The sequence below is a fragment of the Tiliqua scincoides genome, chromosome 15 (genome assembly GCF_035046505.1).
Source record: "Tiliqua scincoides isolate rTilSci1 chromosome 15, rTilSci1.hap2, whole genome shotgun sequence".
NCBI classification, from domain to species: domain Eukaryota; kingdom Metazoa; phylum Chordata; class Lepidosauria; order Squamata; family Scincidae; genus Tiliqua; species Tiliqua scincoides.
Window position 1 is genome coordinate 1,779,353 of NC_089835.1, and position 21,543 is coordinate 1,800,895.

General features: G+C 48.4%; 1 protein-coding gene across 1 annotated transcript in view; it reads left to right on the top strand.

Moving 5' to 3' along the window:
* NRXN2 (neurexin 2) overlaps positions 1-21,543 on the top strand; it is a 300,535-nt gene that overhangs the window by 85,309 nt on the left and 193,683 nt on the right. The window contains exons 5-6 of the mRNA XM_066610141.1: positions 10,466-10,767; positions 14,717-14,761. Of these exons, the coding sequence (XP_066466238.1) occupies positions 10,466-10,767; positions 14,717-14,761 (347 nt within the window). The remainder of the gene's footprint in view (positions 1-10,465; positions 10,768-14,716; positions 14,762-21,543) is intronic.

Consider the following 21,543-nt stretch of genomic DNA (forward strand, 5'->3'; position numbering starts at 1 on the left):
CATTGGGTCAACACTTTCATCAAGCTGTCCACCACCACCCCAAGATCTCTCTCCTGATCTGTCACAGATAGCTCAGAACCCATTAGCCTATATGTGAAGTTTTGATTCTTTGCCCCAATGTGCATGACTTTACACTTACTTACATTGAAACGCATCTGCCATTTTGTTGCCCAGTCTCCCAGTTGGGAGAGGTGCTTCTGGAGCTCCTCACAATCACTTCTGGTCTTCACCACTTGGAAAAGTTTGGTGTTGTCTGCAAACTTAACCACTTCTCTGCTCAACCCTTTCTCCATGTCATTTATGAACAGGTTGAAAAGCACCAGTCCCAGGACAGATCCTTGGGGCACTCCGCTTTTTCACCTCTCTCCATTGTGAAAATTGCCCATTGACACCCTCATGTTTCCTGGTCTTCTACCGGTTCCCAATCCATGAGAGGACCTGCTCTCTAATTCCCTGACTGTGGAGCTTTTTCAGTTGCCTTTGGTGAGGGACCATGTCAAACGCCTTCTGAAAGTCCAGTTATCAACATGCCTGTTGACCTTTTCACAGAATTCTAAAGGGCCAGACTTACCCTTACAGAAGCCATGCTGGTTCTCTCTCAGCAAGGCTTGTTCATCTATGTTTTGAGATTGTATTTTGATGAGGCTTTCCACCATCTTACCTGGTATAGATGTAAGGTTGACCAGCCTATAGTTTCCTGCGTCCCCCCTCCTTCCCTTTTTAAAGATCGGTGTGACATTTGCTATCCTCCAATCCTCTGGCACTGTGGCCGTTTTGAGGGACAAGTTGCATATTTTAGTCAAGAGATCAGCAACTTCATTCTTCAATTCCTTAATAACTCTTGGGTGGATGCCATCAGGGCCCGGTGACTTATTGATCTTTAATTTGTCAATTAGGTCTGAAACATCTTCTCTTTTAACCTCTGTATGACTTAATTCCTTGATCAGGAGTGGCTGTTTGGGCAACAGTATTTGCCCGAGGTCTTCTGCTGTGAAGACAGATGCAAAGAACTCATTTAATTTCTCTTCCATCTCCAAGTCTCCTTTTATCTCCCCTTTCTCTCCCTCACCATCCAGGGGGCCAACTGCTTCTCTGGCGGGTTTCCTGCTTCTAACATATTTGAAGAAGCTTTTATTATTCCCCTTAATGTTGCTGGCCATGCGTTCCTCATAGTCTCGCTTGGCCTCCAGTATCACCTTCTTACATTTCTTTTGCCACAGTTTTTTTCCTTAGAATTAAGCCCATTGTGAGTAAGTTAGGATTACAGACTCAATCTTACTGAACACAATGGGCTTACTTCTAAGGAAAATCACACTGTTTTCAAGCTCCTCTAGTAAGAAGCGCACAGGCTGTCAGAATTAACCATTTGAGTCTTTGCTCGCAGGCCATCATGCAATGCTACACACCCAGGCCAAACAAACTGGCAAAGAAAGATGTGAAACTTCTTGACCCTGCTGTAGAGGGAGCGTTTGGGCCTCCTTTGGGAAAGAGCCCATACGAAACTTTGTGCCCATGATACATCTCACTGCCAGTCCCCTGACATTTTATTTACCCTCACACCCCCCAAGGAAGGATAGAATGATTTCCATACGGAAGAATGATTTCTACAAGAATAAGCTGTTCCAGGTCTGAGAGATCAGTGAGAGCTCAGCTTTGCAGTGGAAATCAGGAGATTGGGGGTGGAGTCCCTGGCCTGCCCCATGGAGATGCTGTATAAAGATGTTCATGAGACATGTTCTGCTGGGTGTTTGGGTCGCGAACCTGAACCAAACTGAATCTGCGGCTGCTGAGGCTGGATCTTGAGCTGTGTCTCTCTTGAGCATTTTAAATGATTGCACTCTCTTATAAATTGTAATGTAGGTTGTGTGTTTGTGAGTTTTCTGTTTGAGGACAAGGGACTGTTGAGCAGAAGGTGGAATAGGACTAAATAAATATTCATAGGCAGTGCCAGCGTAAGCTCTCTGTTCCTGACATGGTGCTCCGGCTTCTACTTCCCACTTATTTGGCAGTGTCCCTGTTGCTCCTCTCATTCAATGCGTAATGTACAGCAGGAGGCAATGAAAGAAACTGGAGTGAAATATCTCAGTTCTATCCAAAGTTATGGCTAAAAAGTCAGAAAACAAAAATATAACTGTCTTATGTAACCAAAAGTAGATTTTCTTAATTCAAAATAGATCAATGAGACTGATTGATCAAAGAGCCAATGAGATGTTATTATAATATCGCACAGAATCAATATGGCGTTAGAGCCCAATCCTGAGCTCCATAAGGCATGTTTGTGGGCTCTAGTGCCGGTTCTCTACTGGTGCTAGCCCAGTGCTGGCTGGCACTGGGCTAGTGTCAGGCAAGTGCCAGAGCTCCACCGTTCAGCGGTCATGTGGACCGCCAAGCAGCGGAGAGGGAGGCAGAGGTGTGGAGGGAGGCAGGGAGGAGGCGTTCCAGAGATGGGGGAGGCGGAGGGAGGGTGGGGAGAGGGCAGGGAGGAGGCATGCCAGGGAGGGGGGAGGGAGGGGGGGCTTCACTCCACCGGAACCAGATCTTCCATGTCAGGCTCACCACCCGACACAGAGGGTCTTGATTCTATGCCAACCTTTGGGTTGCCATTGAATTGAGTAGCCCCATTGTGGGGCTACTCGGTTTACCTGGGGGAAGGGGATCATAGAATCATAGAGTTGGAAGGGGCCTAATAGATCATCTAGTCCAACCCCCTGCCTTAGTCAGGAAATCATCTTAGAGCATCTCCAACAGGTGCTTGTCGAGCCTCTGCTTGAATATCTCCGGTGAGGGAATGTCCACCACCTTTCTTGGCAATCTGTTCCACTGCCAAACTGCCCTGACCGACAGGAAGGGGATCAAAGTCTCCTCCTCCCGAGGAGCTGCCAGAGGCTGCCTGGAACACGTAGGATGCGGCGGCAGCCATTTTCAGCACAGCTGCAGCCCCACATGCCGGGCAGCTCAGGGTTGGGCTACTAATAAGGTTACACCCTTGGCGGGTGACACAACTAGTGACCAAAATTGTGGAAATCGTAGTTTTTAGGAATAATACCATCATGTCTTATATAATTTGATGTATAATTTAATGCAGAATGTAATGAAACAAACCATATTGAAATATCTGTGTTCTATCAAAAGTTGTAATCAAATAATCAGAAAAAGAAAACGCAACTGACTTATGTAACGAAGTGGATTTCCTTAACTCAGAACTGACCAATGAGTCTGAGTATTCTGAGAACTATTGAGGTGTTACTATGACAGATCATGGAACCAAAAAGATGTTAGGGCAGGAGGTCTGGTCTAGAGGCTTGAGCCTCTGTTTGCCTGAAGATGACATCCGAAGGTTGCCAGTTCGAGGCCACCGGCACCGTGAATGGCGAGACCTTGAAGCAGCTGACAAGCTGAGCCGAGTTACTCCACCTGCTCTTGGAGAGATGAAGGAGCTGCATGTCAGCCTGCGTGGGAGGAATCTAGAGGCCAGAGAGTGATAACAGACCACAAAAGTTCCATCAGAAATGTTGTGTGGTTCTTGAAAGACAGAACCTTCTTCAATTGTAAAAATCCCTACAGGGATTTAGAACAGCCTGCCTATGTAAAGCACCTTGAATTAAAGTCTGAGGAGAAATCTGATGACCAAGAAAGGCGGTATATAAATGCCTGTACTATTATTATTATTATTATTATTATTATTATTATTATTATTATTATTATTATTATTAGTCAGTTCAGTTCCCTTTTCCATGTATCAGAGCTAACACTCAAACTCCTATTCAAACTCCTGTACAATCCGGCCCGTCCTCTCAGGTCATCAGAGAAGGCCTTTTTACAAGTGCCGCAGCCTAGGGGGGCAGCGGGGCAAGAAATAGGGCCTTCTCAGTAGTGGCACCAACACTATGGAATTCTCTCCCCCTTGACTTACGAACTGCTCCCTCTCTTGAAACTTTCCGGCGAAGTCTAAAGACTCTTCTGCTTAGACAGGCCTTCTGAGTTCCTGGTCTTTTTAACATCTCTTAACATCTCTTAATATTTTTTAACATCTGTTTACAGGCCTGATCCTTTTTTAATTTGCTGTGCTATGCTCTTATCTGACTAGTTTTTATCTGACTACTCTTTTTACAATATGTTACAATATGTTTTTTTAAATCTGTTTTAAACTATGTTTTTAATGTGTTTTAACCTTGTTTTGTAAACCGCCTTGAGTCCCTTAGGGGAGAAAGGCAGGGTAAAAATAAAGTATAATAATAATAATAATATTCAGTTGTGTGAGTGTCATCAAGTTGGCCACTGTTTTTTTGTTGGTTACTGATTGGTTGGGTGACCTCAACTGTAATAAATGAAGTGATTGGGGATGACATCATGCGTTACCACACCAGGTGACACCAACCCATTGGTGGGAAGGTTGGGTATTGTTGGTCACTGGCTTAGATCACTTTTAAATTGGATTCTAAACATGCATGGTCTTATCTGTAGTTATTAACCATGATGGCTACAATCAGCCTCCAGATGCAGGGGCAGTATATCAGTGAGTTTTATGTGCAAGGGGAGAGGGCACTGATGTTTATCCATTGCTTGTGGGGAAATCCACTGCATTTATTTTCTGGTCATTGTTATTATTAATTTTATGTCTTAACTAGACTATCTGTTAGCCTCACTTACCTCACAGGGCTGTTGTGAGGGCAAAAGAGGGGGAGGAACTGTACATATCACCCTGAGCTCCTTAGAGGAAGGGTAGCATAAAAATGTGAAAAATATAAATTAATTGAAAAATTTTGTTGTGGGGGGGGGGGGTAAAATTCATTTGCCCTGGGTATCAAATGACCTAGCTATAGCACTGAGATAGCATTTCATGTACGACTTCAGGCACTATAAGAACATAAGAAGAGCCCTGCTGGATCAGGCCAAAGGCCCATCTAATCCAACTTCCTGTATCTCACAGCGGCCCACCAAATGCCCCAGGCAGCATGCCAGATAACAAGAGACCTGCAAGGCCTCCTGGGAATTGTAGTTAAGAACATAAGAACAGCCCCACTGGATCAGGCCAGAGGCCCATCTAGTCCAGCTTCCTGTATCTCACAGTGGCCCAGCAAATGCCCCAGGCAGCATGCCAGATAACAAGAGACCTGCAAGGCCTCCTGGGAATTGTAGTTAAGAACATAAGAACAGCCCCACTGGAGCAGGCCATAGGTCCATCTAGTCCAGCTTCCTGTATCTCACAGCGGCCCACCAAATGCCCCAGGGAGCACACCAGATAACAAGAGACCTGCAAGGCTTCCTGGGAATTATAGTTAAGAACGTAAGAACAGCCCCACTGGATCAGGCCATAGGCCCATCTAGTCCAGCTTCCTGTATCTCACAGCGGCCCACCAAATGCTCCAGGGAGCACACCAGATAACAAGAGACCTGCAAGGCTTCCTGGGAATTGTAGTTAAGAACATAAGAACAGCCCCACTGGATCAGGCCATAGGCCCATCTAGTCCAGCTTCCTGAATCTCACAGCGGCCCACCAAATGCCCCAAGGAGCACACCAGATAACAAGAGACCTGCAAGGCTTCCTGGGAATTGTAGTTAAGAACATAAGAACAGCCCCACTGGATCAGGCCATAGGCCCATCTAGTCCAGCTTCCTGAATCTCACAGCAGCCCACCAAATGCCCCAGGGAGCACACCAGATAACAAGACACCTGCGTCTAGTTGCAACTCCCTTGCACCAGCAGGATTTGGGCCAGCAGGATTTTGGGCACCCCTCCCCCCATTCTCCATAGATCTACCCATCTTCTAGAAATCTTTCCTTTTCAAATCCAGGGAGCAGAAGGAGAAGGAGAGGGTGGTGGAGGTGAATGAATGGAGGTGCGTGAGCCCTGCCATTCTGCTGCCTGAGGCAACCGCCTCAGTAGTCCTCATGGATGTACCAGACGTGTTCATATAGTATGAGCACACATTGTTAGGCTGTTGACATAGCTTGGAGGAAAGATACTTTTTACATCCTCAAAGTGGATATAAAATAGATAAAAATAGATAAGACATTTTTAGTCATCCGAGATATAGATATGTCTAGGTATAAATAGATACATAGATATAATTTGTCTGATTTTAATTACTGTTTTAACGTTTCTCGACTTTGTCGGCCCTTGGGACTGCGAGTGAAAAGTGGGTTAAAACTTACATATTTGTCGTCATTGAAAAGCTGTGTGTGTGTGTGTGCAATAGTTCCCCATGGGCTCGCTTGCATTTATGGTTAGGGAGAAAACTCAATGTTATTTTTCTTCATGTTTCCTGTTTTTCATTCCCTGCCCATTTGATCCCTTCCCTTTTCATTTTGTGATCTGTTCAGAAGTCCACTGTTTGTTTTTTCCACACTTCATTCATTAAAAAATATAAATAAATATGCCTGCTTTTTTGAATTGGCTTCACCACTGATGCCCAACCTTTGGGCATATACAAGAACATAGTCTGTCTCTAAAACTCAGAGGTTCATTGTGACTTGTTACTCATGATGAATTTTTCCTCCATAAATCTGTCCCATCTCCTCTTAAAGGCATCTCCTCTTAAAGGCATCATGTGGCAAGGTGTTCCACTGTTTAATTAAGGGCTGGGTAGAAGAAATGTTTTGTCTGTTATTGACTCTCATTTTAATAGATGCCCCCTGGTTCTGGTGTTGTGCGAGAGAGGTAAGAACTTCCCTCTGCCCATCCCATGCTTCATTTTATATGTCTCAATCATGTCCACCTTCAGGCAACAACTTCCTAGACTGAAGAGCTCCAAAAGTTGTAGCCTTGAAAGTTATTTCAGCTTCACTGCACTAGGGCCTGCAAAATCAGGTGAGGGACCTTTAAGGCGCAGGAGGTTTCCCCTGTAGTGCGGTCACACCAAGCACCCTGGGAGGTGCAGCATGTAGATCTTTCCTGGAGTAGCATCATAACCTGCTGTGCAGCCAGTACTAAGCTGTTCTCTCCTGCCTGCGTCTGGAGCTGTCCAAGGTTCAGCAGGACTCCTGCATCTCTCTGGAGCTGTCCAAGGCCTCCTTCAAAGCTGTTTGAGGCTTTGCCTGACTCCTTGCCCCCTTGGAGCTGTCAGAGATCCTGATCCCCTGCTAGAACTTTTGCCTCTGCTCATACTTCTCTGACTAGAATGCCGGCTTGGCCAACAGCCCTGTCTAGACTAGGATGCCCCATTTGGTTCCACTCCCATTCATTCTGCAAGCAAACTCATACCCGTGCAATGCCACCAGAGATGCACAAATGCTCCGCCCAATTTATTTACATGCACAGGCAGCTCAGCTCCCTCTGCCAAATAGAGTTGAGTCTGTGGTGGCTTTTGGCCTTTATCAAGAAGCTGTGTTCATGTCCCAAGTATTTGATCCGTGCAACAGCACAGTGAGGTACATAAGAAGAGCTGGATCAGGCCAAACACCCATCTAGTCCAGCTTCCAGCATCTCACAGTGGCCAGGGAGCACCCAAGAAAACAAGAGACCTGCATCCCGGTGCCCTCCCTCACATCTGGCATTCTGAGGTAGCCCACTTCAAAAATCAGGAGGTTGCACATACACATCATAGCTTGTAACATGTGATGGACTTTTCCTCCTAAAATCTGTCTAGTTCCCTTTTAAAGGCATCTAGGTCTTCAGGTGCCATCAGAGCATCTTGTGGCAAGGAGTTCAACAGACTAATTACATGCCTAGGTAGTCTAGGCCAGGGGTCTCCAAACCCCAGCCCGGGGGCCAGATGCAGCCCGCAGCAAGCCTCTTTCCGGCGCGCGGCCAACCTCTTGTCCCCTGAAAGCCTCTGGCCCACTCAACTGAGCATGACCAGAACTGTGCTCTGATTGTGTCTGGAGGGTGTTCTGAGGACCAGAGAGGTTGAATGAATGAGCCCATTCATTCATTTGTTCACTCAGATGAACAAAGTTCCATCTCTAATTTATTTATTTAAATTTTATATTTAATTTTTTTTTCTGGCCCTCCACACCACGCCAGATATTTGATGCGGCCCTCTGGCCAAAAAGTTTGGAGACCCCTGGTCTAGGCTAAGAGTGCATGATTGGAACAAGGGCTGCCCAATGAGTTGCATGGATGATTTTCATCCGTCTCTCCCCAGTCCTAGTTCATACTCCAACTACTACATCACTGACTCTTCTCTCCCTCCCCATCCTCTGTTGTCTTCCTCACTATCTACTTGACATCACCAGTGCCTTTGGGAGATGCTCTCTCTTTTGCTTATGTAACTCTGGAACGTGATGTACACTCATGGTGCTGTATGACTAATATACGCAAGCATGCTGTGTGGAAGTATACTGCTTTAACTGAGTCCCTAAGGCCTCCAGCATAGATCGCTAAATAATTCCTGCAATGCCTCTTGTACACTTAACACTTCCTGGTTGTTATTGTTTGGCTTGCCCTTACCAGTGGCCCTGTGAGGTAGATCACTGTACATCCACATTTCACAGAAGGGGGGAAGTAAGACTGAGGCACTTGGGCATGGAGCTTGGGACTCCCAGATCCAAGTATTTTATACACATACATGTTTTAATTTTTCCATCAGTGAATTATTTAACCTTGGGCAGGGTGGGGAGGAAGAGCCCTGTGTGCCACCTCAAACGTAAGCCCAGATATTTACAAGGAAGGGGAGAGGACCCTGACCTAGATCATGCATCCTGCTTGTGTGCACTGATATACATGAATAAATTCTCTGCCCTTTCTCCCCCCTCCCTCTCTGCCATTTCTTCATGGACACCCCCAAAGGGGTCAGCTGTCCTTCCTGGTTCTTCGTTCTTCTCCTGCCTGCAGCTTGGGCCATTTTTAATGCAGTGAGGGTTTGATGGACAAGATAAAAACCTGGCTTTTTCTGAAATTGGATCGACTTGGCCTGCGGCCCCCTCCCCTCCCTCTCCCTCTCCCCATTTTGCTTTTCCTTCCTAAAGGGGGCCTTGGGTGGCAAGAGCAAATGGATTTCAATGACACAGTGATGGGGGGAGGAAGAGAAAAAGGACAGGAAAATTTGTTTCCCAGGCACAGAAAGATGGCAAGTAAATTGGCAGGTGTCACAGGGAGACAGGAGGGATGTGCAGGGAAGCATCATTGGTGTGCATGTGTGTGAGGTGAGGGGGGGGTGAGGTGTGAGGTGTGTTGGAGGCAATGAAATAGGCATTCCAGTCACAGCAGCAAATGGCATTGGCTCCTGTCCCCCTCCCTGTTTGTGTTGCAGGCTCTTGAATCTAAATAGGCCTCTGGGAGGAGAGACAAGTGGTTAGAACTGGGAACCAGAGCGCTCTCTCTCTCTCTCTCTCTCTGCCCTGAGTTGTTTGTTTGTCAGCTGGCTCATTGTGTGTGTGGTGGGGTGGAATCTGTGTGGGCACTGGGCTGACATGGGTTGGGAAAGGAGGGGCAGTTACAGAAGCTCTCCTGTGCATTCCTGAAAAAAATATGACTGCCCCTCCTCCTTAATATGCCTACTTTTAGGACAATATTTCTTATTATGAATGCTTTTGAATTTGGAGAACTGGGTGGGGGGGTTGCTGCTGTTATAAACCTATGTATGTAATGCTATCGGTGTATGCACAGAATGAGAGGCCAGGTTCCCTGCCCCAATGGGCTTCCAGTTCAGAAAGCGGTACTAGGGATACGGCCAAGGAAGAGGAGAGGGAACAGAAGCAGGGTAAACAGGGCAAAACAGCAAACAGAGATTTCAGTTATGTGTGTTCAGGGTCTGTCCCAGTTGGAGCAGAGGGAAGGGGCTTGTGCCAATGGATTAGTGAGTAAGGTGGGTTTGGAGGAGGGATTTGAAGGAAGGGATTTGAGAGACGGCTCTGCAAAAGGCGGCTCTCAGTGCAAGGGGAAGCAAAGAGGAAGGACTTTTGAATGGCTGCAGGTGGTGGAACTAAAAGAAGAGTGTTTTGGGAGAGATGAGCAGCAATGAAGCTACAGAGTGTTTTGACTGGGAGTATGGGAAGGGATTCCTTTTGCAACAGAGTATTACTCTTTCATTTATACTTAGCATCTAGCCTTTTAAGAGTCTACCTCAAACTAGAATGTCAGCCACACATTTTAAAAATGGTCGGATCTCCAATCTGCATGCAGTGTCTTGGTTGCTACTACTGTATGTGACTGTGAGAATTATGCTTGTGGCCCTGCCTCCCTATTTAGTGCCAGACTTGGCCATTTCTGGAACTCAGTGTTAGTCCGTACTTTGTCTGTGGAAGATCCTGGGTCCAGTCCCTGGCAAGTCTCCATTTAGCCCCTGGCTGAAACCCTACAAAGCTGCTGCCAGTCAGTGCTTGACAATGCTGAGCTAGATGACCAAAGGTCTGACTCAGTAGGCAGTGACTTCCTTTCACTTGGTGTCTTGTCCAATCCAAGCCTAGAATCTCAAGGAAGAGCAGGCAGTTGACACACCTGTGTGAAGTGAGGGGTGTCCTTATATGTGGGAGATCCACTGCTCCTGCAGTGCCCTTGACTTTTCCTGTCTCTCCTCTGCAGGGAAAGAGGAATTTGTGGCAACCTTCAAGGGGAACGAGTTTTTCTGCTACGACCTCTCGCACAACCCCATCCAGAGCAGCACCGACGAGATCACCCTCTCCTTCCGCACCCTGCAGCGCAATGGGCTGATGCTCCACACCGGCAAGTCAGCGGACTACGTCAACCTGTCGCTCAAGAGCGGAGCCGTCTGGCTGGTCATCAACTTGGGCTCGGGAGCGTTTGAGGCACTGGTGGAGCCCGTCAACGGCAAGTTCAATGACAATAATTGGCACGACATCCGCGTGACCAGAAACCTGCGCCAGGTGAGTGAGAATTGCCTGTGTAGATTGTTGCTATGGGCCAGTGGTGCTGGGAGGGGATACAGATTGGGATGTTGGAAGGCTGCCCTTGCTAATTTGGTTATTTCTGTTGCTGGCTGCGTATTTCTCTTGTGCACCAGACACCATCAAGAGGACGGTGGCGGGAGGGAGAAGGAAGCCTGGCATCTCTGTCCCGCAAAATGCCTCCATCTTTTGCGAGCGGAGAGTAAAGCTTGGAGGGAGGGCTTTTAGACTAAGCAGGGTGTGCACACAGGAATCAAACTCCAAAGTTCAGTTGAGACCAGTATTCCTGCTATGAGCAGACCAGTTCCAGAAGATGTGGAGTCTGTGGGGAGAAGGAGGAGGGCAGGGCTGGTCTGTGATCTCCCAGGACTCGAGGCAGAGCATCAGTCCATCTGAGTCATCGGCCTCAGTGTCACGGGCAAGCTGGATCTAGATTTGGTGTTTCATCACTGAAAGGAGGGGTGTGGAGACTCAAGCCAGCTTAGGTTTGGCGTGCCATGTCAGCCTGCTTGACTCTTGGCACGTGGAGACAGAATCTGCTTATCGGGGGGGGGGCAGGAAAGGCATTCTCTCCAGATGCTAAAAAACATTCATTTTGGTTTGTGCCTTTGCACCATGTTGTCCAGAGCTGAGGCCTGACAAGGAAAGCAGGTCTGGGGATGTAGCTGTTCCAGTCCCCTAGAATCCAGCCTCCTTTTTTCCAGGCCAGGCCCCCTCTCCCGGCTTTCACACTTCCTTTGGCTGCCCGCTCCAGTGGCTCCTGCTCTTTCGGCAGGTTCTGCTTCCCGGAATTGCTCCTCTCCCTCCATCTTCCACCCTACTGCACAGTGCTGTCGGGCTGGGCTCCCTTCCCCTTGTGGCTGCCCGGGTGGAAGGAGGGGCTTTTGCCAACACACTCTCTCTCTTCTGCTGCAGCAGCTACAGCTGCTGCCTTTATCCAAGTTGGCACCTTCCAGCCAAGATTCTTTTTATATCCTGCTCTATGCGCTGCTGCTGCTGCTACTGCTGCTGCTATGGCATGCTTGGTGCCAAGGTGACATGGGGGAAATGGCCCCCTCCCCTCCCCACCTCTGTGTCCCCACTGCCAGGCCACTGACTTGCCCTCCCTCCCGAGCACTGCTTTTAGCCCTGCAGCTGGCAATTTTATTTGCACAGTGCCAATTCCTGGCCTGTTTCTGCCACTGTCTTAGAAGACTCTAAAGAAACTTGTGCATCCTGGAGTTTTCACAAGGGCACCCAAGACTGCGCTGAGGTCTGTGGCACTGTCTCAATTTTGACCCTTGTGGGCACAGCAACGGAAAGTCCCTGGATTCTTAAAAGGGGAAGTGTGCAGGAGAGGAGAGTGGTGGGCTAGAGTGTCAGAGATGCTCTAGGCCCACAACTCTTTCATCCCACACACATCTGGTCTCTTCCTACTACTTTTTTTTTTAAGCTCTGGAATGAGAAGACAGGCTGGAGACTGATTGGGATTAGACCAGTGTTTTTCAACCAGTGGTACTTGTACCGTTGGTGGTACTTGAGGTGGTTTCCAGTGGTGTGCACAGGATCCCCCAAGCCCCCTGCTGCCTGGCAGTGGGTTCGGCAATGCAATGTGAAAGCAGCAGTAGGAGGCTTGGTAGGCACAGCTCCAGTGCATGTGTTTTTTGAGCATTTGAAAAAGCCCTCCTGTCCACCCTGAGCCTCTTACTGGTGTTTGTCACATCACATCTGGCCTCCCAACCCAGAAGTAACTGGTGATGATGTCATCACCAGTTACTTCCGGTGGTACCTCAAATAGGTGGACCATATGAAGTGGAACAACGGGGACAAACATTGAGAAACGCTGGCTTTGACAGTGGTTGCTGGTGCATGTGACCTTCCCCGCCCACCGATCTGCCACGTAAAGTGTTGGCTATACCTGGCCTTGTACAGCAACCACAGTTGACCACTCCTTAAACTAAATAGAAGCTGGCAGGGGGAGTCCTGCAGGATACCAGCTGAAAGGCTGAGGGGAGGAGGCTAACGCTGCTTGACGAGGGGTTCAGACCCTCATTTCTGGTCTTTAAAAAAAAAGAAGCAGCCTGTCTGTGTTGCAGTGTAGGCCCAGTTTACAGGAAGAGAGCACAATCCCTCCTCTGCATGTTGTCTGGACTACAGGGTAAGCCCTCCCCCCTCGCAACCCACCTTAGCATCCTTAACTTTTCACAGGTGGCCAAGTTGTGGGATGGATTTTGTCATTTCTGATGAAAGAAAAAGAAAGGAAGAAAAAAGAGGTCTTGAGTATGGAGGGTGATGTCAGGGTGGGGGGATCCATTTGCAAGATTGGGAGGGGGAGGTGCAGTGAGATTGGGGAGCCCTGTTTTGTGAGTCTTAAGGGCAGGCAATGAGGAAGCAATGAGACCACAAGAGCCCCCCACACCCCTTTACCATTCAGCTGGGGAGTGGAAGGACATGAGAGGGGTGGCAAGAAGCAAGGCAGCTTAGCTGGGCAAGGAAAGATGTGGGGTGTGGAGGAATATGGGAAGAGCTGGTGCGGGAAGGCACCTGGGGGTGTGTGTGCACGCACAGCTTAATTGGAGAATTGAGAGGTTCTGGGGCTCATGCCCACCCCAAATTGCAGGTGGTTAATGAAAAAGCACTCTGCCCTATGATCAGAGGCACTCTTTCTGTGCCATGTGTTCCTGAGCTGTTGCACCATCAACAGGTGGTCCTGGAGTTGGGGTGAAGCGGACCCTGCCCGGGGGTGAGTGGGGAAAGCAAATGAAACAGGGATGAAATTGCCTGGGGTTTGGGCCTTTGTTGGTTAGAGTCCAAAGTGCAGCCTCAAACGGATCATGGGGGGGGGAGGAAGAAGGGTTGGTGTAGTTTGAGGGGAAGATGTGGAACAATAGAGATGAGGAGAGTGCTTCTGAGCCTGTGCAGAGTTCTTTTCCCACCAGCCTTGAGTTTTGTACGCTGGGATCTGGTTGAGCAAAGGGTTGTCAAGGGGCAGATTAGAGGAGGGTCTGTGGGATCCCTGGGGCGAGAGTGAGCCAGCACCCTGGGGGTGTGGAGAAATTGCAGCCTGCCTCTTAGGCTTCACAGAACTGGGCTCCCTGTCACATGGTTGACAGTTCCTGGTCTCTCACTGGTTTCTTCTGCCCTTTTCACAAAGTATGACAAAAGCTCAGCGTCAGTTTACACCTGCGGATGAATGGGGGGCCAGCCCCTGTCCCCCCAAGGCACTCCTGGCTGCCCCCTTCCTCCAAAGCCCGCTCGATCAGGCCCTTCACGCCCAGCAGCCTCCTCTTCCAGGCCACCACCTGCTTCTCACCCCAACCACCACCCCTTCTGACACAGGCTGCTGCTGGGGGTGACCCCAGCTGGGCCCAGTGCCCCCATTCTCCCCCTCCTGACCCCGTCCCCCCCTTCTGAACTGGAACTACTAATCTTGCTAAAAAATGGGTCTTGCTTTTTTGTTTTCCTCCATCCTCCCACCCCTCACCCCCTCCCACTCCCCCAAACCACCTCGTTAGAGATTGCGTTGGCAATTTTTGTCGTTGTGTGTTACTAACACGCTTCTCGAAAGGTCTTGATTCCTCAGCCGGACAAGCCAGAAACTAACCTCTGTGCCATCCACGGAATGTCAGTCGTTTCTTTTGATTTCCTAAGTCTTTCATTTTGTTCCGTTCTTTCCTTACTAACAAAGGTTGAAAAATAATTCCATGGGTGGGGTGGGGTGGTGGGGCGTGTGTGTGAGTGTGTGTGCCGGCAATAGGTCTTGGGGGGTGATTTAGTGTCTTTTTATTCTTTTTTCATTTTGCTGGTCACTAGAGTTGGGGGAAATTTATTTATCCTTTTTATCTCCCTTGAATTTCATGGTTGGTCGTTTTTTTCCCCATTTCTTTTATTTTTAACCCCTCCCCTATCCGTCTTCCTTTTTATTTTTCGTTTTGTTCAATGCATACAGCACGCAGGGATCGGACACGCTATGGTAAACAAACTGCATTACCTGGTAGATATCAGTCTAATTGTCTAATCATTTGGTTTGCCGTGGGTTTTACCTCTTCCCTCCCCCTCCTTACTTTTTTAATTAGTTAATTAGGTTTTCTTAAATTCTTCTTCTTTTTAAACTGCTTATTTTAGAACCACATGCACACACACACTCTACAAATTTTTTTAATTTTACAAAGTCAGCATATAATGTCATGTTCCCAAAAGGATTTGGACTGGCATTAATTTAACAAGCAACTGATGAACCATCAACCTAAGCTTGGGAACTGGAAACCCTTCTGTGCGAAAACTTTCACTTAACAAACTGCAACTGGCTCTCAATTAAAAACCAATGGAGTTGCCAAACTGTGGGCTTTTAATGGACTCATAAGTGGGCTCACGGATCAGAAAGCCATGGCCAACCGCCCTCGTCCTCCAACAGGCAGGAGTGATTCTGATCAGGCCAGAGGCCTGGTTGTGGACAGTCCACCTGTTCTCCATTGGTGACAATGATCATCATTGCCTGATGGTTGAAGTTCAGAGCCACCCAAGGGGGCCATTGGGAAATGCACAATCTTCTCAATGGAGTCGTTGCTGCTGTCATGTGGCCATTTGACTAAGGGCGCAATCCAACCTGGGCTGGAGCAGGCAAGCCGGGAGGCTCGCGCTACATCCAACACAGGTTTGTTGGGTGCAGCGGCTCAGACTTGGGCAAGCAGAAGCTCTTCCCCTTACCCCTGGGTAAGGGCTGCATGCCCCAATGGGTCTCTTCAGACCTGTGCCACCTCTGGAGGTGGCGCAAGTCCAAGGAGAGCGGAGCGGCACAAAGCCACTCCGCTCTCCCCAGGGATGGGGTTTGAGATCCAACTTAACTGCCAGGTCCCAGCCCCACCCCCGGCTCCCCGCGTGCCCACCCCCAGGGCTGCCCATCGCCCTCCCTCCCCTCGCCCAGAAACACCCCCTTCCGCCCCCTTCCCATGTCCCCCCATGCCTACTTTTGCCGCTTGTGTCGGCAAAAGATGCTCCGATGCAGCTCCCAGCCACAGAGGCGCAAACATACTTTACAGCACATTTGCGACCCTCCAAGGGACTTGGGCCGGCATAAGGCGCGCTTTGGATTGTGCCCTAACGTGCCCAACAACCCAACCCAAGGGGTTCACGGTCACATGACAAGGGGTTCACGATCACTTGACAACCAGTGGCCAAATCCCAGAACCCAACCATGGTTGATATGAAGCCACAATCAATCAGAAATCTACCCAGGCCTGAGAACCAGTGTGGTGAACTGGTTTTAATATTGGACTTGACACCAGAATTCCCCATTCAGACATGAATTGTGGGCCAGTCACTCTCTCTCTCTCTCTCTCTCTCTCTCTCTCTCTCTCTCTCTCTCTCTCTCTCTCTCAACAAACCTCACAGGGTCTGTGTGAGGATGAAAAGGGAGAGTTGGAGTTGTGTCTTGGGTGGAAGAGCAGGATATAAGTTTGAAGATGACAGACAGACAGACAGACTCCCTATTCATTTGGCAATATTTTGAACTGGCTCCAGGCCCCCTTCTCAGGCTTCTTCCCTGGCAACTTGCACATGTACACAACACTTGTGTAGGTCTTCTTAATTGGAAACAGAACAGTCCAAATGCAATTACATCATTTGCAGGAAGGAAGAAAAATAGAGAACACCAGCAGAGCAATAATGTGAAATATCACGATCTTGAACACACACACACAGGGGCACAGGCCCACACCATCAACCAAATGAATGACGTGTTCCTTTCATACTTTTTTGTTTTTGCAAAAATTAAAAAAAAATTCCCTGAAAATACTTTGGAAGACTTTTTTCCCGGATATTTTGTTTTATGGTTTAGATTTTGTTTTTTTCCTCCCCACCCCGCCCCTCAAAAAAAATCCATGGAAAACACCATCCCATGAAGCAACTTCTGTCGCTGTCGCCACCTGCGCTGTGACCCCAGCTGCCCCCCAGGGGAGGGGAGGACAGCAACCAGCAGCCAGCTAGGGGAAGAAGGGACTAAGCATTGATCTGGATCCCGAGGGTGGGGACAGCTTTCCAGGAAGTACAGACCAATCTGCTGCCACATTCCCTGGAACTCTGGTGTGCTGTGGGGCAGAGCTTAATGCTCAGAGACTTGGGGTGGAGGCTGGTGGCATATCTCCTCCCCCCAAGCACTTTTGCAAAACTGCCTCACTAAGGAGACTGCTTTTACTGTGGTCCTTGGACTGCCAGGGCTGTGCCTTGCTTTTGGGGGGGTCTCTTTTGGAGGTTTGAAAGGGCCTGCCCTGTGGGTGTGAGGTAGCCCCCCCCAAATACACTGGCTGCCCCGTATCCTGTTCCCCTCCCCTGGGGATTTGCTATCAGCACCCTACATACTGCATGGCATGCTGGGATTGCCTTGGGGCATGTGGCCTCTGTGTTCGGTTTTTATTTTCAGAGTATCTCTCTGGGGCTGAACTAACACTGTGTGTTGTACACTGTTCCCCCACCCCACCCTCTCCTTTACCCCCCTCTTCCTCTCTCCCTTATGCCACACTCTTCTAGCCCTCCCCATCCCCCATCCCAACTCCTGCATGATCCACTGACTTCACAACTTCACCATTTCAAAGGGGAGCACCCATTCAGGCAAGATATATGGGAGTGCCAGAGGGGAGGGAATGGTGCCTAAGGATACGTGTGTGTGTGTGTGTGTGTGTGTGTGTGTGTGTGTAAAAGAGACTGCAAGGAGGCTGGCATCTAAGATGACCTCTTTCCTGTGTAGCTTTGCGGGTGTGTCAGTATGTGTGTGTATAGTTTTCAGGGTTGGTTTTTCCTCTGAATCTGGATAAGTGCAAATGCCGAATGTGTTTTGTGGTGTGGCATGCAGGGCTGGCTCAAGACCTCTCAGGGCCAAATATCTCCCCCATCCCAACACAGCAGCACACTAGCTGCTGACTTCACCACTCCTCATTCCTGGTACCAGAAAGGAAGAGGGCAATGGGGCAGAAAAGCAAGTGTGGAGGAGAGGAGAGCAGTGGGCTAGGGTGTCTCTGACTTCCGTTTTATGGGAGACACTCTAGTCCGCTGCTGTCCTCTCCTTCACAGACCCCCTTGCACTCTGTTCCCTTCTTCCTATTCAAAACCAGTAGTTGAGGCAGGTAGAAGCGGTAGGTCAGCCCTGTTGCCATTAGGTAGTCCTGCCACTCACCCTTCTGAAAATCTTCTATAGAAGATGTGAGTAGACCCTTTGAAGTCAACAGCTCATCCTTTCATATGAATGAAAGGAACATTCAAAGAGGTGGGTTTGTTTTTGGGGATAAAGGCTGGATCCTGTTCTTGAGCTATGTTTTTGACCTTTCACATGTCTGAAGACATCCAGGTGTGATCCCTGAGGATGCAGCCTGGAAGAGCTGTGTATTGTGTATTCGAATGTGTAATTGTGTGTGTGTGTGTGTGTCCATTGAGCAAGTTCCAAATGCATGCCTATTTCGGACCGTCTAAGCAACTGCTTGCAGAGGACATTGGCAGGAATTTTGGATCTGTGAAAGGAGCCAAGGACTTCTCAGTCAATCATTCCCAGAGCTCCTACAGAAGTGGGAAGCCTTGTCAGTTAAAACAGTTTGAAATGGGTTTACATGCACTGTGCGTAAGAAGCCTGTGGTGCTCTCCAGGTGGACTGCCTCTGAGGTCATGATTGTGGGCATACGAGGGAGAGACAGACAGAGAAACCTTGCAAACTGAGGAGATAAGCACTGCTCAGTGCTAGAGGGCTTCTGATTTAGCATTCCAATGTTCGCATTAAGTGGGTATGGTGTCCTCTGTCTTGTGGGTTGTGCTGTAGATCTGATTTATTTCTGGAGTGGAAGTGTGCAGGAGCATGTGGAAAGAGGTACTCAGGGAGGTGTTGTACATGGGTGCAAGGGGTTCGCACACTTGTCTATCTCTGCACTCGCACCTGTGTGTGTGTGTGTCTGTGTGTGGTGGTGTAGTAGTAAATTTTGAAGTGTAGGAGCTGATCATTACACCTCCCAGTGTGATGCCCCCACTAAGGCTATACTACAATAACAAATCAACTTTAAATTCATTCATGACAGCCGCAGTTAACTAAAACAGTTCTTACCTAATGTTTTGCCTTCTGCTTTGGTAGGCATTCTTAAAGGATGAAGCTACAGCAAGTAGCTCTTCAAACTATCCAGTATAACTCATATATTCTGAGCTTAAAGCCCCAAGAACCTCTTGTTCTATCTCAGTTTTTGAAGTCCTGGACACTTGTATTTTTGAGTGCTCGTAGCCAAAGCAGTAGGCAAAACGTTAGGTAAGAACAGTTTTATTTGACTGTGACCCATCAGCCCCAACACTGTTAATTTCAATGTCACAAATACCGGCCATGAAAGCCGTAGTATTTATATCCTTCATAACCGCATGTGCTTCTCCAGCCCCTTATTCCTACTTTGAAACTAGATCTTGCTCATTTCATCCCAAAACTCTTCGATTGAGTGGCAAGAGTATAAAATGGAAAAAGGGTGATTTAAGAAGATCCCTTTTACAAAAGGTATATCGGAATGCTAGCCTATGTGTGCTTACTCAGATGGAAGTGCACTGTGTTCAGTAGGAGTTACTCCTTGGTAAATTTGCACAGGAGTGTAGCCTTAATGTAACATGTGCTACATCCTGTCTTTCAGGCAACCCTTGGGAAAGATGATAATTTCCCAAGCGATTTTGCGCAGCGATTTTCAGCCACTGTGCCCCGGCACATTGGTGTGCTGTGAATGGTCTGCAGACATAGCATAGGAGTTTGGGGGAGGGTCATATTAGCAGAGCCACTGAGGGATGTGAGCACTCAGCTGGCCTTGCCAGTTTTAGCACCTTCTCAGTGTGCTGTGAAATGAAAAAAGGTTGAAAATCACTGACCTAGATGTTAAAAGATGCCCCCTAGATGCCCCTAGGCACATTGCTCAATCTGCCTCCTGCTGAGCCCGCTTGACTAAGGTCTTTTGAAAGCAGTGTCAAAGACAGCACTTGGGTGTTCTTGCTCAGGATGTCTCACTGATCCTGCTGTAGAAGTCACAGAGCTCCGTTCCCCTATGCCCACACTCCTGTGTGTGTAGGCTTCTTGATGCACGACTGAGCAGGCAGGCAAAGCGTAGCTGAGCATTCAGTTAAACAGAGATAAAAAGACAGGCAGGCAGGCATTTGCGAACAGTGAAGATGAACAGCTGCCTTCTGCTGAATCAGGCTTTTTCCCTGTCTGGCCAACTCTGGCTGGCAGCTGCTCTCCAGTTTCTCAGCAGAGAGACCCTAGAAAGGCCTCTCTCAGCTCTGCTCCAGGAGACTCTTTTTTTTCACTGTATCTCAAGAACCAAACCTGAGTCTATCCTCTGAGCTGCACCCAGTGGCTCAAACGCCACCTTTCCCTTCCTTGCTGCTGTGGCTCCTCTTGTTCCGTGGATTTGAGAAGGAAGAGGGGAACAGGGAGGAAGCATGAAGATGCTCTAGCCCTTCATATATTCTCCTCTCCTCTGCACATCCTCCTCTGCTTCTTCCCCTTTTTCCTTTTCGGTTCCAGGGAGGAAGAGACAGAGGAGGACTGGTGAGGACTGAGCTTCTTTCATAGACACCCCACGACTTGTAAAATTTATTTCAGGGGCCCTTCTGGCTGTTGAGCCCCCGCCCCTCCAGCACGTTTTGTGGCAACTGGTCGCTCGTGGCCAGCTTAAATGGAATCAGCAACAAAAGGCCTTTCCTGTGTGAGGTTCCCATTCAGCTGGTTTGGTACTTGGGTGCAAAACTGGAAATGTGAAAGGTGATATCTGTAAACCCTGTTAGAACAGACAAAAGAAAATATTTTTTTACTCAGCATGTAATCAGTCTGTGAAACTCCTTGCCACAGGATGTAGTGATGGCACTCAAAGTCCTAGATAAAGGAGATTGGACAAATTGATGGACAAATCGCCTTTTAAAGGCGATTGGACAAACTGATGGAGGATCACAGGTCCATCACAGGTGACAAGCCATGATGGGTTTGTGCAGCCTCCTGATTTTAGAAGTAGGCTGCCTCAGAATGCAAAGGAGTGGTAACAGGATGCAGGGATCTTTGTGGGCTCCCTGAGGTATCTGGTGGCCACTGTGGGATACAAGAAGCTGGACTGAGTGGGCCCTGGGCCTGATCCAGCAGAGCTCTTCTTATGCTTTTATGTTCTTAACCCAAAAGGAAAATGCAGAGGAGTTTTGTCTGTATCTGGAGTTTTGTCTGGAGTTTTCTCTCTTGGGTGGACTGTATAATTGGGCAATACTGGCATTCAGGAGAAGGGGTCATTGGTTGGCATCCTTGGGCAGCTCCCAAGGGCCCCCAACTCTCGCAGGAACCCACTGATTATTTCCAGTTCCCTGTCCATGTCAGGGAGAAGACTAGGCTGACAATGCCTGCCCATTATTTTCTTCTTCCTTGCATCTCCCAACCAAGATAAGCACCCCACAAGTCTGGGGAGGGGTATGCAGAGGGCAATTTGTTGGGGATCCCTCAAACCTGGAGCTAGTTCTGTTGGCATTCCACCAAGTGGGCATGGATGCCAATGAAGACAAGATGTGTTTCCTGAATCATTTGGCTCCTTTGTAGTTGGCCATTCACTCATTTCCTGGCCAGGGACTTGGAAGAGTTCACTTTGGCTTTGCAGACAAGAGAAAGAAGAGGGTTTGTGTGTGTGTGTGTGTGTGTGTGTGTGTGTGTGTGTGTGTGTGTGTGTTTCCTCCATGCAAATGAATTTGTGTCAGCATTTTAGAGCAGCTTGGGTGGAAAGTAGGCCACGTAAAACATTT